General features: G+C 45.3%; 1 protein-coding gene across 1 annotated transcript in view; it reads left to right on the top strand.

Moving 5' to 3' along the window:
- The first annotated feature begins 1,492 nt into the window (after positions 1-1,492).
- Positions 1,493-14,828, top strand: part of Hydin (HYDIN axonemal central pair apparatus protein) — a 355,607-nt gene continuing 342,271 nt past the window's right edge. The window contains exon 1 of the mRNA XM_021632513.2: positions 1,493-1,545. Coding sequence (XP_021488188.2) covers positions 1,497-1,545 — 49 coding nt within the window. The 5' untranslated portion in view covers positions 1,493-1,496. The remainder of the gene's footprint in view (positions 1,546-14,828) is intronic.

Here is a 14,828-nt window from a genome sequence, read left to right as displayed (position 1 = left end):
CCCAGATTATCTAAAACCTTGTTGTCTCAACATGAAATCAGTATTTTTAAATCAGCAAAGAGGTACTTTTTAATTCTCCCTTTCCTCTATCTTTATGACCCAAATTTACATCTAATCCATCTTCCGGGTAGGATCAGACACATGTCAAGAACTCCGTGGGCACAGGAGCTCAATGGCTATGAGTGTCAGCTGTGGTGGGGGTACTATCCACAGACCATAGGCTCCACGGGCAGAGTTGATGTCTGCCTTGATGGCTCTCTATCAGTATTCTGTCTCCTACCCTTGTGACCTTGACTTGAGATGTAATGGAAACAATAAAGAAACTTTCGGTGTGTGTGTGTGTGGTGGGGAGAGTGTGGAATGGCTTTGCAGAGCACTCAGAGTCTAAACCATCTGATTCTGCACACAATTAGTTTGCCAGTGTCGTTTGTGATTCATTTCTTTCACAGGCACTCAGCATCCCCAAAGGCAGAGGCGTTTCTGTCTTCTTCTCTGCCACATTCTCACAGTCCCCCCCCCTGATTCCTGGCATTGTCATGCAGAACTTCAGGCAGCCAACAAGTATTTATTCAGGGTTCGCCTGTTACAGTTTTAAGTGTCGGGATAGAAATAACACAGTCTGTGCTGATAGAGCCCGCAGGGGAAAAGAACCTAACAAGATCTGGGAAGGAATAAATAGGGTGACATGATGGGGTATGACAGGGGACAGCTCACCAAGGACTAAAGGAGGAGGAGGAGGCAGTTCTGCAGAGAGCCATCTTGTTCTATCTTATCTCAGCCCTTCATGCCCTCTCTGCTGCAGCCTTGTTGACCTCTCTAGACTAAGTCTGACCCCAGTCTTCCCTTGGTTTCATGCTTCTGTTGTGTCCTGCTCTCTCCATCATTTTTATCTTCCTTATGCTTTGGCTTCCCGCGCTCGCTTCTCAAAGGAGCCATCCCTGACCTCTGTCCAGCGATGGATCCTGTCTCCACTCTCTGTCACTTGATCACATTATGCACAACTCCCTCTGTGACCTGGTGTCTTGGTGAAACCTTCTTGGCAGCTCTAATCTCGCAGTCATCCCCTTGATGACTAATATTTGACCAATAATCACTGATCTATAATATGATTTTTTTATTTTTAAACCGAAGGAGTAAAGGAAGATCACTAGTTAAAAGTCTTTGGGAAGTGGCTTACGGGCTAATTTAAATAAATGCAAATGAACTCTGGGAAGCCCACTGCTTTGTGTTCTGTCTCAGAAAAGAAAGATGGGTTAATCTATTTGGAAGTTACTCTTTCGGGATGGTTCTGAAGAGCCAGGAAAGATCTGGCTCAGAAAGGCGTTGGGATGGGGGGGTGAGGTGGGGGGGGGAAGCTTGCTTCGTAAGAAACGGTAAATGAGAGCTATTGCTTCCTCGCCTGGCGGTTGTTAGGGACGCCGGCCTCCTCCAATCAGAGCTCCTCTTGCTAGAGGGTGAACCGCTCTGCGGTTGCTGTGGCAACAGATGGTAACAAGATGGAGCCAGCGGCACCGCAAAAGCCCGAGGCCAAGAAGTGCAGAGCCTGTGAGTTGAAACCCAGTCTCGGTAGGGAGCGGGGTGTGTAGTTAATGTGGGGTTCTGGGTGTGCAGAGGGTTACTGGACCTCTCAGTGGTCTTGGGGTGAAAGAGTAGGATTGTGGGGACCGATGCGGTGGCCCCTGCCGCTCACCCCGTTAAAGTTATGGGATCTTGGGTTTCTGTTCTTGGATTCCCGCCTGGAAGCCCAGGAATGGAGGTAACCTCGCTAGGAACTTCAGCCTTAGGCAAATGACCCTGAAGATCAAATGCGTGGCCAATTAAAAAAAAAAAAAAAAGGAAAAATACTCGTGTGATTTGTGTGACAACACCTGTGCAACAATTGACTGTCTCTTCGTGTGGGCCCTGGGCTCTGTGTGTGCTGGAGTTTCTTGATTCCCGCCTCTGTCGGGGTTGTTTCTTTATCATTTCGAATCATTACAGCCGCCTGTGTTACCTAGACGATTGTTTTTAGTTGTTACCTTTACTGAAAGCAGTTGGGGCCTCATATCTAGCACCACCTGGAGCTTTTCAGTAAGACTGTAGAGCAAGATCTCTATTTTAAATGAGGGTAGACAGGGGGTCTCGGGTTTCTGTGTTAGATCACAAGAGCAAAGTTGAAAACGGTTTTTAAAAAAAGAAGTCAAACGCGTGCAGGATAACCCGAGAGCAATCCAGTCAGCCATGGAACCACTAAAAGACTCCTTAAAGACATTTTATAGCTGGGCACGGTGGCGAGCGCCTGTAATCCCAGGATTTGGGGAGGGCAGAGGCAGGCGGATCTCACAGGATCTCTGTGAGTTCTAGGCCAGGCTGGTCTACAAAGCGAGACCAAAACATCCAAAGTTACAACCCTGTCTGGAAACCACCATATGAGTGTGTGTGTCTGTGTGTGTACAGACACATATGGGCGAGGGTCCATGCTCAGCATCATGCGCTCACACCTCTGTGATTTCTACAGTCTCTGTGACTGTTCCTGCATCGAGGTCGCCAGCTAAGACGGGACCATTCTTCTTGTTTTATGGCACAGGCTCACCCATTAACGGGCATGCAAAGACAATCATCCGATCTTTTTTAAACTGTTTGTTTGTTTTCTTTTTCGAGACAGGGTTTCTCTGTGTAACCTTGGCTGCCCTACCCTTTCTTTGTAGACTACTTTGTAGACTGGCCTCAAACTCACAGCGATCCGCCTGCCTCTGCCTCTCAGAGTGCTGGGATTACAGGCGTAATGCCACCGAGCTTGGCTCATCCAACTATTTTTTAAGTTAACCTTTTTTGTTTGTTTTGCGATATCCCTAAGTGTGAGTATAGTAATCATTACCGACTCCATTTGTTCAGGCTTCCCTGAGTGCTGATGAATGTTTGAAATGACCGTTCTTCAAAACTTTTGTCTTTCTGATGGGGAAATAACGGTCACCACTTTGTTTGTATTTCCCTGGTTACTGGTCAGACCGAGTAGTTTGTGCCTGTTCATAGTTGACTACTGCTCTAATGTGCATCATTTGTCTTTTAAAATGCTGATGTCCTTTTCTTGGTATCAGTTTCTAGATATCCATTTTGTTTTAGCGCAGCCTAGAAAAACCTGAGAAGGGAGTCTCATGACTGGATTGTGGGCGTGTCTGTGGGGAAGCATCTTGATTATTCATGGACGTAGAGGAGCCCAGGCCACTGTTCCCTGGACAGGTGGTTCTGGGCTGTATAAGAAAGCTCCCTAGGCCTGAGCCTGCCGGTGAGCCAGCAGGCAGTGTTCCTGTATGGATTCAGCTTCAAGTATCTGTCGGACTTCTCTCAGCGATGGACTGCAACCTATAAACGGAGATAAAACCTTCCCCCCACCTGCAAGTTGCTTTCGGACATAGTATTTATCAAAGCACCAGAAAAGAAACTGGAGCACTGTGGGTACTGTGCATGCCCAGGTTATTAATACACTGTATGTTCCATTGAGATAAAAACTAGTATTTCCTCCCAGCACGCTGATCATAGTCAGCTGTCAGTGTGACACAAACCTTTATCTGGGAAGAGGAAACCTCAACTGAAGAACTGCCTTGATCAGATTGGCCTGTTGGGCATTTTCTTCATTACTAATTGATGTAGAAGGGCCCAGCCCACTGTGGGCAGCGTCATCCCTAACGGTCATGGGCTGTAAAGAAAGCTAGTTGAGCCGGCCAGTAAGCAGCATGCCTCTGTGGTTCCTGCTTTCAGTTCCTGCCCGGCATTCCTTGCTGATGGACTGTAACCTGCAGGCCAAACAAACCCTTTGCTCTCTAAGTTGCTTTTGGTTAAGCTATTTTATCACAGCAGCAGAAATGAGCTAGGAAACTGTTCTGAGCTTTTTTTTTTTTTTTCATGAAATTGTATTTGGTCCAAATCACAACAAATAAATGATAACTGTTCTCTGTAGTCCTACAACACACAAGTAGTTAAGTTGTACCATTTTAAAAGTCAGGTTTATTGACATGTAATTTGTACTATATAAAACATCTCCCATTTGTCTGTACAATTCCACAAGCTAAAAGATAATGTCCATGTGACGTCTTACCCCATCACAGTAAATATGTAGAATTATTCTAGTCGCTCAAACAGTTCTCTTGTATCCGGTTCGAGACAATGATCTGGTTCCTGATTCTGTCCTCTCCAAATACACAGAACCATAAAACGTGCAGAACCTTTTGTCTGGCTTGCCTTACTTAGCATATTGAGCCCGAGCTTTGTTACAGTCACCTATTCCTTTTTATTGCTGAGTTCTGCTCTATTGAATTGGGTATACCACCAGATGATGGACATTTGGCTTGCTCCAGGTATTTGGCTATTATGAGTAAATAGGTCTGCTACAGTCCCCTATGGGTCTTTGTATTGCTGTGTATTATGAATGTCTTAGTAAGTAACTGGAGGGCTTCTGGGTTATACCGTGAATATATGTTATTCTTGCAAGGTTTCTAGCCACGCCGTTCTTAAGATGAGCGTACCATTTTGCATTTCCATCAATATAGAGTTTGGGTTTCCCTTGCTCTACTGCCTTGCAGGCCATGGTCATTTTGTTACTTTTAGCTATTTTTGCATGTGTACAGTGCTTGCACACCACAGCATGTGTGTGGAGGCCAAACAAGAACTTTTAGGAATAGCTTTTCTCCTTCCACCGTGGTTTCTGGGAAATAAACTCAGGCTGTTAGGCTTGCATAGCTCCCCCTGGCTGATCCATAGCATCAGCCCTCCTACTCTAGTTTTAATTGGCATTTTTTCCCCCTAGATTCATGACATTGAACAACATGTGTTTACCTGTTGTTAAACCATCAGTAAAGGAGTTCGCTGAACAAACCAGTGTACCTGCCTTGGCTGGGTCCTATTCAGGAGTCAGGATAAAGCCTGATGACAGGTTCCACTCAGGATGCACTGTTTTGTTTTGTTTTTTTCCAGGGACTGGGCATCAGGGGTGGCCAGGACCTCTCCTGGGTGAGCACCCATTGCCAGGTGGGTAGGATCACTGGGTGGGCTGCCAGATTGGTGTGTGGCCAAGGCCACTGTTGCCATCTCCAGGTGGGTTGGTCCTGTGAGCTTTGATGGTTCTTCAGCTTCCAGGGGACACCTGCCCAATCCTCTGTGCTTGGAAAGTCACAAAACCCAGTTGGGGCCTCTTCGGCTGTCAAGCTGCCATCTCTTGCCCTGCTGTTTCCTCTCTCTGTTGCTCCTTTCTTCAGGTACCAGCTTAGCCCACACTACTGAAAACAGGGAAGAGGAAAGCCTTGATTGGGTCTGATGCTGTGACTTCAGGGCAGGGCAGCCGGTCTCCAACCAACTCTCATGGGGAATCTAAGTGCTCGGCTAATACAGCCAGGGAAGGGGTGTTAGGACCAACCACAGCCATTTGTGTAAACCACCAGCCTGTTTTTGTTTTGTTTTGTTTGTTTTTGTTTTTAGCAGGAACCATAGTTGTTAATAAGACTTAGGTTTGAGGCCAATGGTAGCTTCATCTCTTAGCACCCTGGCATGGTAGTTCCTTCATGACAAGAAGTCTCCCCACTCTGGCAAGGCAGAAACGGTTCCAGGGTCATTTTCCTTGTGATAGCCAAAGGCCCTGTAGGAGAGGTTTCGAACAGCCCTACCTGGGTCTGGGTCCTTGGGAACCAGGGTAATTAATGCACTGCTGTCATTTCTGTAGTTTTCTCAAGGCATTCAGGGTACGCTGCAGATGGCTGGGGGCGAGACAGGGCATTTTGGCTGGCTGTTAGACTGACAGCTCCTTTGCTCAAGGCAGGGTTTGGGAAGCAATGGAGAGCCCAGCAGCCCAAGTTGCCCAAGCCCCAGTGTCTTTGCTTATTTACAGGTGAAAACCAGGAATGCTTACAAACATGAGTTTAAGGAACGTACCATTTGACAATGCTATTACTACCCCAACCCCCATCTGCTTCAAATAGGTCCAGAAGAGCTATAACATTCTCCAACAAAGTTATCTTCTTTTATGTAGGATCTCTTTAGGTCTCAAAGTTTTATAGTTTTTTTTTTAACATGTAACTTTACTGCATGTTTTATTATCTGTGTATTTCAATATTGATTTTAACTTTTGGTTGTATTTACCCCCCCTTCCGTGTGTGTGTGTGTGTGTGTGTGTGTGTGTGTGTGATGTCAGGAGTCAGTTCTCTCCTACCATATGACATGTGAGTCCTGGGGATTGAACTCAAGTCATCAGACTTTGTGGCAAGCTCCTTTACCTATTAAACCATCTCACTGGCCCTGGATGATGATCTGAGATGTTTAGTTTTCTAATTTTTCATTGCTGGTTATCAACTTGGTGCTTGAAACTTTGTTAACTCATACTAGTTTTAGTGGATTTGGGAAGAGATTAAAATTTTTGAGTATTTACATAATGATGTAGACTAGTGGGAGAATTTTGGCCCATTGCATTGGTGGCCAGCTGCTCAGTCAGTTCTTACAGTGTCTGCATTGTCTCCAGGACTCCTCGTAGTTCCTCCTGTTGTAAAGCAGGTGTCTTCAAATGGATGGGCACCCTTCATGAATTGTAACTTTAAACTTTAAAATCATCCTGTGGACATCTTTCTCCTCTAGCCCCTCCTGCCTAGACTGAGCCTTATCCCCTGCCCTAGACTGAGCCATCTCTCCTGTCTTACACCTACTTTTGTATTGAGCATCTTCCATGCTCTTTATTCCTTCTTGACTCCTAGTCCTTCCACCTGAGCCACACTTTTTTCTACCTGCAGCACACCTTTAGGACTCCTTCAGGTATGCTGATTGCATCATCCTTGGTTCTCGGTTTTACTGTTGTTTAACTATGTGGCTCCTCTGTGGGTTTCCTGGAGCTTGTTGGATCTCGTTCTATTTTTTTGTCCCCTTATTTTATTTATGACTTGTATTTTTCACAGTCCTTTTAATGGGCATCCTATCCTTGGGGTGATGTCTTGTGCTTATTTGGGAAACTCAGCTATTAATTTTCAAATACCACTTCCATATTGGCCTCTCTCCTTTCCTTCCATAATGTTAATGGCATGTGTGCTAGGCCATTTCACCATCACCTACACATCTCTTAAGCATCATTCTTGCATTTTTATCATTGAAATTTTTCTTTAGTTTTAATAATTTCATACATGCATACAATGAAATATCTATTCCACCTCCCCCCTCCAGCTGTCCTATCTCCCCCTCTAGCTGTCCTATCTTCCCCTCCAGCTGTCCCCTCTCCCCCTCCAGCTGTCCCATCTCCCCCTCCAGCTGTGTTATCTCCCCCTCTAACTATTCACCTCCCTGTCCAGCTGTCTGATCTTCCCCTCCAGCTTTTCTACTCCCCCTCTAGCTGTCCCATCTCCCCCTCTACCTGTCCCATCTCCCCCTCTAGCTGTCCCATCTCCCCCTCCAGCTGTCTCATCTCCCCCTCCAGCTCTCCATTTCCCCATCCAGCTGTCCCATCTCCCCCTCCAGCTATCTCATCTCCCCCTCCAGCTCTCCCATCTCCCCATCCAGCTGTCCCACCTCCCCCTCCAGCTGTCCCATCTCCCCCTCCAGCTGTCCCATCTCCCCCTCCAGCTGTCTCATCTCCCCCTCCAGCTGTCCCATCTCCCCCTCCAGCTGTCCCATCTCCCCCTCCAGCTGTCCCATCTCCCCCTCCAGCTGTCCCATCTCCCCCTCCAGCTGTCCCATCTCCCCCTCCAGCTGTCCTATCTTCCCCTCAGCTTTCCCACCTCCTTCTTAATGTGCTGCTTTCCTAATTTCAAGTCCCCCCATCTTTTTTGGTGGGGTCACCCACGGGGCATGGGGTCACCCACTGGAGCAGAGGCCTCTGTGCTTTAATAACTGAATTTTAGTTTGAGATTCAGACAGAATTTCCAACCATTTCTGGAATGGCTCTAAATCTACTTTGAACTACATATTTATACAAAGGGCCTTTCTTGGCATTGACAACTATAAAATGAGACTATCAGTCAACCTTGAACAATACTGCAGAGGTTCCCCCTGTATGTCAAGCATCAGCTATGCTTTCTCTCCATGGAAATATAAAAGGCATGTTCATCTTACTACCAGGCACATTTGCGTTCGTCCTTAATAAATGATAAAGCTATATGTATGTTGAGGAGTTATCTTAAAATAAATTTCTTTATGACTGATTGATTTATCAGTGTTTTATGTATTTTATTGTGTGTATAAACCTGCATATGGTTGTGTGAAATTTTCCCAGGTGAAAGAGTTTTCGAGTAGAAACTGTTTAAGAATCTTTGTTCTGCACCACATGGTTTTATAGTTCTCTATATCTTTAAAAACAGGAGACCTCGGGCTAGGTGTGGAGGTGCATATCTGTGGGCCCAGCAAACATGTGTAGAGGGTGAGGCAGGATCAGAAACTCCTGGTCAGCATGGGCTACATATGAAGAGAGCTGTCCAACCAAGTAAAGACGATACCCTGTGTGAGTGCCCTTGCAGGCCAGAGGAGGGTGTCAGAGCCCCTGGAACTGGAGTTACAGTGGCCGTAAGCCACTTAATGGCTGATTCACCTCCCTAGCTCTTGGGATGGTTATCTTTGGGTGGTTTAGTTATTGAAAGGGGTATAAGCCCCACTGTTGCCAAATATCAAATGCATCCTCGTTATGGATAGAATTTCTACTTCTTTAAGTTTGGCGGGGGGGGGGAGCTTGAGTTTTGATTCTGATTTGTTTGGTTTAAACTTGCTGTGCTGGGCTTCTGTTGGTTCTCCTCAGGGCGGTTCCATTCTCTTAGCATGCTTGTCCATGCTGCCGACCGCCAGCTTCTTCCTTGGAAAAGTACTGACTCGGAGCTCTCTGGTGACCCAGGCAGAATGGACCTTCCGAGGGATCTGCGTCGTCTGCCTGTGCTTGGCGCCTGGCGGAACGACCTGCCCAGGCTCCCCATGAAGTAAAAAACCACGCCTGGAGACTGTTGGTGCTCACAGGTGGCATGATTTGGAATGCTCATGAATTAGAGGGCTAGCTGCTGACCCTGATGTTCCCAGAACATTTTATTTCAATCTCCCTTCTCTCGTCAGTGCTGCTGACACTTCATTTGTGTTCAGCTGTGGACAGTTAGACAGAACAGGTTCACTTCTGCTCTAGTCTAACTTTGAGGTAAAGTCTCCTCTGAGTCTGCACACTTTGAATGGGACTCAGCATTAAAAGTCCCGTGAGCCCTGCAAGGCAGCCACAACAAGAGCTCACTGTCCCCTTGTCTAACAGATGATCGCACAGCAGAATCTGCCGGGTCTCCTTACTCATAGTACTTTCATTACTTGTTTGTCAGTTTAACTCCTGTGATTTTTCCTTTTTCTCTTTGACACTTTGGGGAGGATTAAAAAGGTTTTGTTTAGTTTCTACTTGAGACAAGTAGTCCTGATCTGGCTTCCTTCAGTAAGCTAGGCCATCTTAGAAACCAATGTTTTATCTTAGACCTTTTTTATTTTGAGTGCACATGAGTGTGTGTTTCCCTGTAACAAACTGTGTGCAAGCCTGATGCTTGTGGAGGTCATTGGAGAGTGCTGGTGCCCTGGAACTGGAGTTAGAGATGGTTGGGAGCTGCCATGTGGCTGTTAGGAACTGAGCCCAGGTCCTCAGGAAGAGCCGTCGGTGCTCTCAACCATTGAGCCATCTCTCCAGCCTCCATGGATTTACTTAAGTTTTAAAGGAATTACATGCTGTCTTCACACACATGCACATCATACTGAGCATGGCTTTTGTGGTTTAGCACTGCAACTCACATGCTTTGGGAAAAGTACCACAGAAACAGAAACATGAAAGACTTTTTCTTCCTCTCTAGTTCTCAAACCCCATTCCCACAAGTAACCAAAGTTATGAACTTATGCTAATAAGTTAATGCCCTGGGTAGAGGATAGAGTGGTGATCTGTGTCTGCATCTTGTTTTTATTTACTTAATCTGGTATCCTAAAACACAGTTGATCAACTTTGCCTGATCCCATTCCAACAATGTTGTCTCCTCTTCTTCCCTGTTCCTCTTTCTCCTCCTCCTCTTCTCCTTGTATTATTTACTAAGAGCATCTGAGTAATTTTTGTTGTTGTTTGTTTGTTTGTTTTGTGATAGGGTTCCTCTATGTAGTCCTAGATGGCCTGGAACTCTCACTATATAGACAAGGCTGAACTGAACTCACAGTCACATGCCACTGCCTCCTGAGTGCTGGGGTTAAAGGCTGTGTCACACTATATCTAGCTAGTCAAATCTCACATTTGGATGCATTGACCATTTTCACGAAAAATTCCCAGGGAGTGTTTTCACTTAGATGGGGAGCTCTTTGCTGTTTGTGTAAAATGGGTGTGCTTTCTTCCTTGCTACATTTAGTGGTGTAAACATTGCAGGCGTGCCTGTAAAGCTCTGTAGACAACGGTGCTTGGAAAGTGCTCAGTCTTACAGCCGATGTAGAGCTGCTTGTTTAGCAAAGTCACGACAGTATCTCTGTGAGAATGGTCCATACAGGCAGCCGCAGGAAGAGGTACCTGCCGGCCACTGAACTGTGTGTTGGAGCACACATCGTAGTTTGAAACGGTTTCTCCGAGCATTCAAGATATGAAAACTCTCCTCAAGCTTGAAAGCAGCCCACATAGCGGGTTAGCTTTTGAAGGGGTGTTTTAATTGGTCCACATTTGGGATTGTTTAGTGGTTCTTTCCTCTGGGTATGTGGATTCTAGCGTCACATGCCATCATTAAGGGGGTTAGTAATCATTAAGGTCCATAGCCTTCCCTGACGGATTCCCGCTGGGACTTGGACCACAGAGGTTAAAGGTCACTGCTCTGCCTATTTTTGAATGTAGTGGACCATAATCCACCCCATCAGCCATGCCACCATCATTGAAAGTGAAGAAATGATAGCCCTTTCCTAGGAGCAAACTCTTCCTCTGCTTTCTCATTAACATCACAGAAGCACTCAGCATTTGGCTCTTCGTAGGGATGGGGTTTGAAATGAGGCAGAAATAATTGAAGGATCATGGCTGGAAGAATTTCAGGTTACAGAGAGAAGGATAAGTGAGGAATTGATCTAGTGCAGAATGCCGCTGCTTTAATTGGACTGCAGCCTTTCATTTCTTTGAGGATTTAAGTGCTTTAGTCCTTTGATTGTTTTTTTAAGTCTGATATTTATTATCCCTTGAGGTTTTGGGAAGGAAAGTGGACTTTAAATGGTTCTGATTAAAAAGCTCATGGGGAAATGTGTGCCATTGTTAACATGGTGGTCTTCATTTTAAGTCAGTGACCAAAAGGTCCACTGGGTTGAGTGTGAGAGGAAAAAAAATCTGTGTGAAATGGCTGAAGTTTCTCACAATTTCTCTGGTAGTTCATAAACCCTGACATTTTCTTTTGAAAACAACCTTAATAAGATATATAAAATGTCATGGGTGGAAGAAAGTGTGGCAATCTGACTGTGTCTGTGTCTTGTTTTTATTTACTTAATCTGGTATCCTACACCAAAGTTGAACAGCTTTTCCGGATTCCATGTTCAGTGCCACAACATTGTTGTTGCTGCTTCATTCTTCTTGTCCTTCTTCCTCCTCCTCTTCTTCTTCCTTATTTTTCTTTATAAACAAACCACCCAAATTTACAGTGGCACAGAAAAATCTCTAATTACAATAAATTTCAAGGTTAGCCTGTTTTCATACTTGAGAACAATTCTCAGTATTCATAGCTTTTAAGAAAAACATGACACCCAATACCAGGAAAGCAGAAATTGGAGTTTATGAATGCCAAGAGGAGTCTCATAACACTATGGAATGTGCCTGGTAGTTAATTATAGGTGACAAGTATGTTGGGAAACTGCCAGGATTTGGTGAGAAGAGGAAAGGAAGGACTCCGACCCACTTCAGTCCTCATATAATCCCCTTTACTTTCAGGGAATTCAGCTTTAATAAAAAGGAATAACCAGAGGATGTAATCGAAGAACACTAATTAATAATTTGAGCTCTTCCTGAATGAGGTTCTATAATAAATGGTAGGCTGTCAGTTGCTAAACCATGAAATATTGCAGAGAGGGAAGGGGTGCCAGGCTCGTCCACAATGTGCCCCGTTACGTTAAAACTGTTGGTGGCAGGGAACGGGTGTCGGTTAATCACTCGTGTTTCTACATCGAAGTTTGTAATCACAATTAAACAGATGGTTTTGAAAAAGCTAGTGTGTCCTTGATAATTAAAACCATGGCAAGCCGCTCCTTCCTCTCCCTAACATACAATTACTCTGAATAGAACGGCATCGCCCAGGGCTTCTTCAGAAGAAAGGGTCTTCGTGGGCACAAGATTAGTGTTCTGCCCCGAGCCCTGGCATCTTGACCTCTTACAAAGCCTGGAGCCTTGCAGCTGGCAGAGGGCTTTCAAGCAAACATGGATTGCCCCTCCTCTGCTTTCTCCCCAAATCTTACCCCTGCCATGCACGGATTAATAGGTTGTATTTTAAAATGGAATCCTTGGGAGAGCGTCCCACAGCCACTGTGTCTATCACAGCTGAACTCTAGGAGCGAGGCTGGCACACGGACGTCCGTCCTCAGGGGCACGGGAAAATCCATCCCATTTTTCTTCCTCAGAAAACTAATGTGGATGTGTCTTTGCTTAAAAATACACATGGTGTATTTCATTTCATGGTGTGTTACTTTTTCATTACTATAACAAATGCCTGGAATAAATCATCTTAACATGAAGAAAAGTTCTTTTTTTTGTTGGTGTTGGTGTTGGTTTTCACCCATGGTTTTGGAGGTTTTAGTCCATGACAGATTGACTGTCTTGCTTTAGTCTTTGGTGATACAGCTCAGGAATGTGTGATGGAATTCCCACCTTGTTTATTGAATCCTATCACAATAAATTAGGGGATTTTTCCAGAAAAGATTCCTCACCCCAAGAAGCATTTAAGCAGCTGAGATGCAGCTCTGCAGCCACCGGTCCCTCCCTTGAACTTGACCTGGGCAGTATGAACCACAAGGCCATGCAGTTGGAGCCTGACCAGGTCTATTCGCAGATGAAATTTTGGAAATGTATTTTGTTTGCCTGAGCTTGAACACGCCCAAGTTTACTATCGATGCTTTTAGGTACAGGCTTTTGTGCGCACAAGTAAGCAGTCATTTGCTGGTGCAATTAACCATCTGCACTTTATTATGAGGGTACAGCTGGCTAATTATGCTCAGTGCCACGGGGCAGGTTCAGCTTCTCATCTGCATAGGAGCTGTATCCACAGCAAAGGGCATTGGCCTTTGACAACGAATCTTTAAATTTAACCGGGTCCCGCTGAGGTCACCACTCACAGTCTTCCGTCTCCTTTCGATCTGAGGTGAAATTTAAATTCGGGGAGTGGGATTTCTGTTTGGGCAGAGTGGTTAGTCCAGAACAGTAGGATGGGCCAGTAAGTACCAGCCAGGAACAAACGAGAGCCGCGCTCAGTTCATGTTATTATGGGATCTCGCTTTGGAGAGTGGCATGCAGCCGTGGGCGCACATGTAGCCATGAACTCACGTGATGGCCACCAGGAGCAGCACGGAGACTTAACATGGGGTCAGTTGAGATACCAAGTGTCCATGGATATCAAGTGTCATTTAGCTGGAGACTTTCAGAAACCTGTCAGTTGTACCCAATGCATTGTTTAATCTGTAAGCCTTCGCCTGAATATGGGAAAGCTGGACTCCTTCCTGAACTAGCGAACCTATCTGAAATAGTTCTACCAGAGACCTACTGAAGACCTAATGAATTTGCATCTGAGGTAGAATAGGGGTTTTGCAGTAAGGCTACCTCAGGACAAACTAACTTACATTAGTTAAAATTAGCTTACTTAATTATAAGGACATGTTCTAAGTTTTGAGGAAGGTTTACTTTTTTGTTTGTTTTTTCTTTTTTATTATTTAATTATTTTTATTTTTGTTAAATACAGTTTATTCACTTTGTATCCCCCCTGTACCTCCCTCCCTCCCTCCTTCTCTCCCAATCCCACCCTCCCTTTTCCCCACCCGGGTCCCTCTCCCAGTCCATGATAAGGGAGGTCCTCCTCCCCTTCCCTCTGATCCTAGTCTATCAGGTCTCATCAGGAATGGCTGCATTGTTTTCTTCTGTGGCCTGGTAAGAATGCTCCCCCTCAGGGGGAGGTGGTCAAAGAGCAGGCCAATCAGTTCCTGTCAGAGACAGTCTCTGTCCGAATTATTATGGAACCCATTTGGATACTGAACTGCCTTGGGCTACCTCTGTGCAGGCGTTCCAGGCTATCTCTATGAGTAGTCCTTGGCTAGAGTATCAGTCTCAGAAAAGACCCCTGTGCCCAGACTTTTTAGGTATGTTGCTCTCCTTGTGGAGATCCTGTCCTCTCCAGGTCTTACTATCTCCCACTTCTTTCATAAGATACCCTGCATTTTGCTCAAAGTTTGGCTATGAGTCTCAGCATCTGCCTTGATACCCTGCAGGGTAGAGCCTTTCAGAGGCCCTCTGGGGTAGGCTCCTGTCCTGTTCCCTGTTTTCTCCCTCCGCTGATGTCCATCCTCTTTGCCTTTCTGAATGGGGATTGAGCATCTTAGCCGGAGTCCTCCTTCCTGATTAGCTTCCTTAGGTGTACAGATTTTAGTATGTTTATCCTATATTATATGGCTGATATCCACTTATGAGTGAGTTTATACCCTGTGTGTCTTTCTGCTTCGAATACCTCACTCAGGATGATCTTTTCCAGTTCCCACCATTTACCTGCAAATTTCATGATTTCCTTGTTTTTTATCGCTGAGTAATATTCCATTGTGCAGATGTAACACAATTTTTGTATCCATTCCTCAACTGAGGGGCATCTGAGCTGTTTCCAGCTTCTGGTTATTACAAATAAAGC

This window comes from Meriones unguiculatus, chromosome 10 (assembly GCF_030254825.1).
Source record: "Meriones unguiculatus strain TT.TT164.6M chromosome 10, Bangor_MerUng_6.1, whole genome shotgun sequence".
NCBI lineage: Eukaryota > Metazoa > Chordata > Mammalia > Rodentia > Muridae > Meriones > Meriones unguiculatus.
The sequence above is the reverse complement of the archived record's forward strand: the minus strand, read 5'-3'. Positions and strand labels throughout refer to the sequence as shown.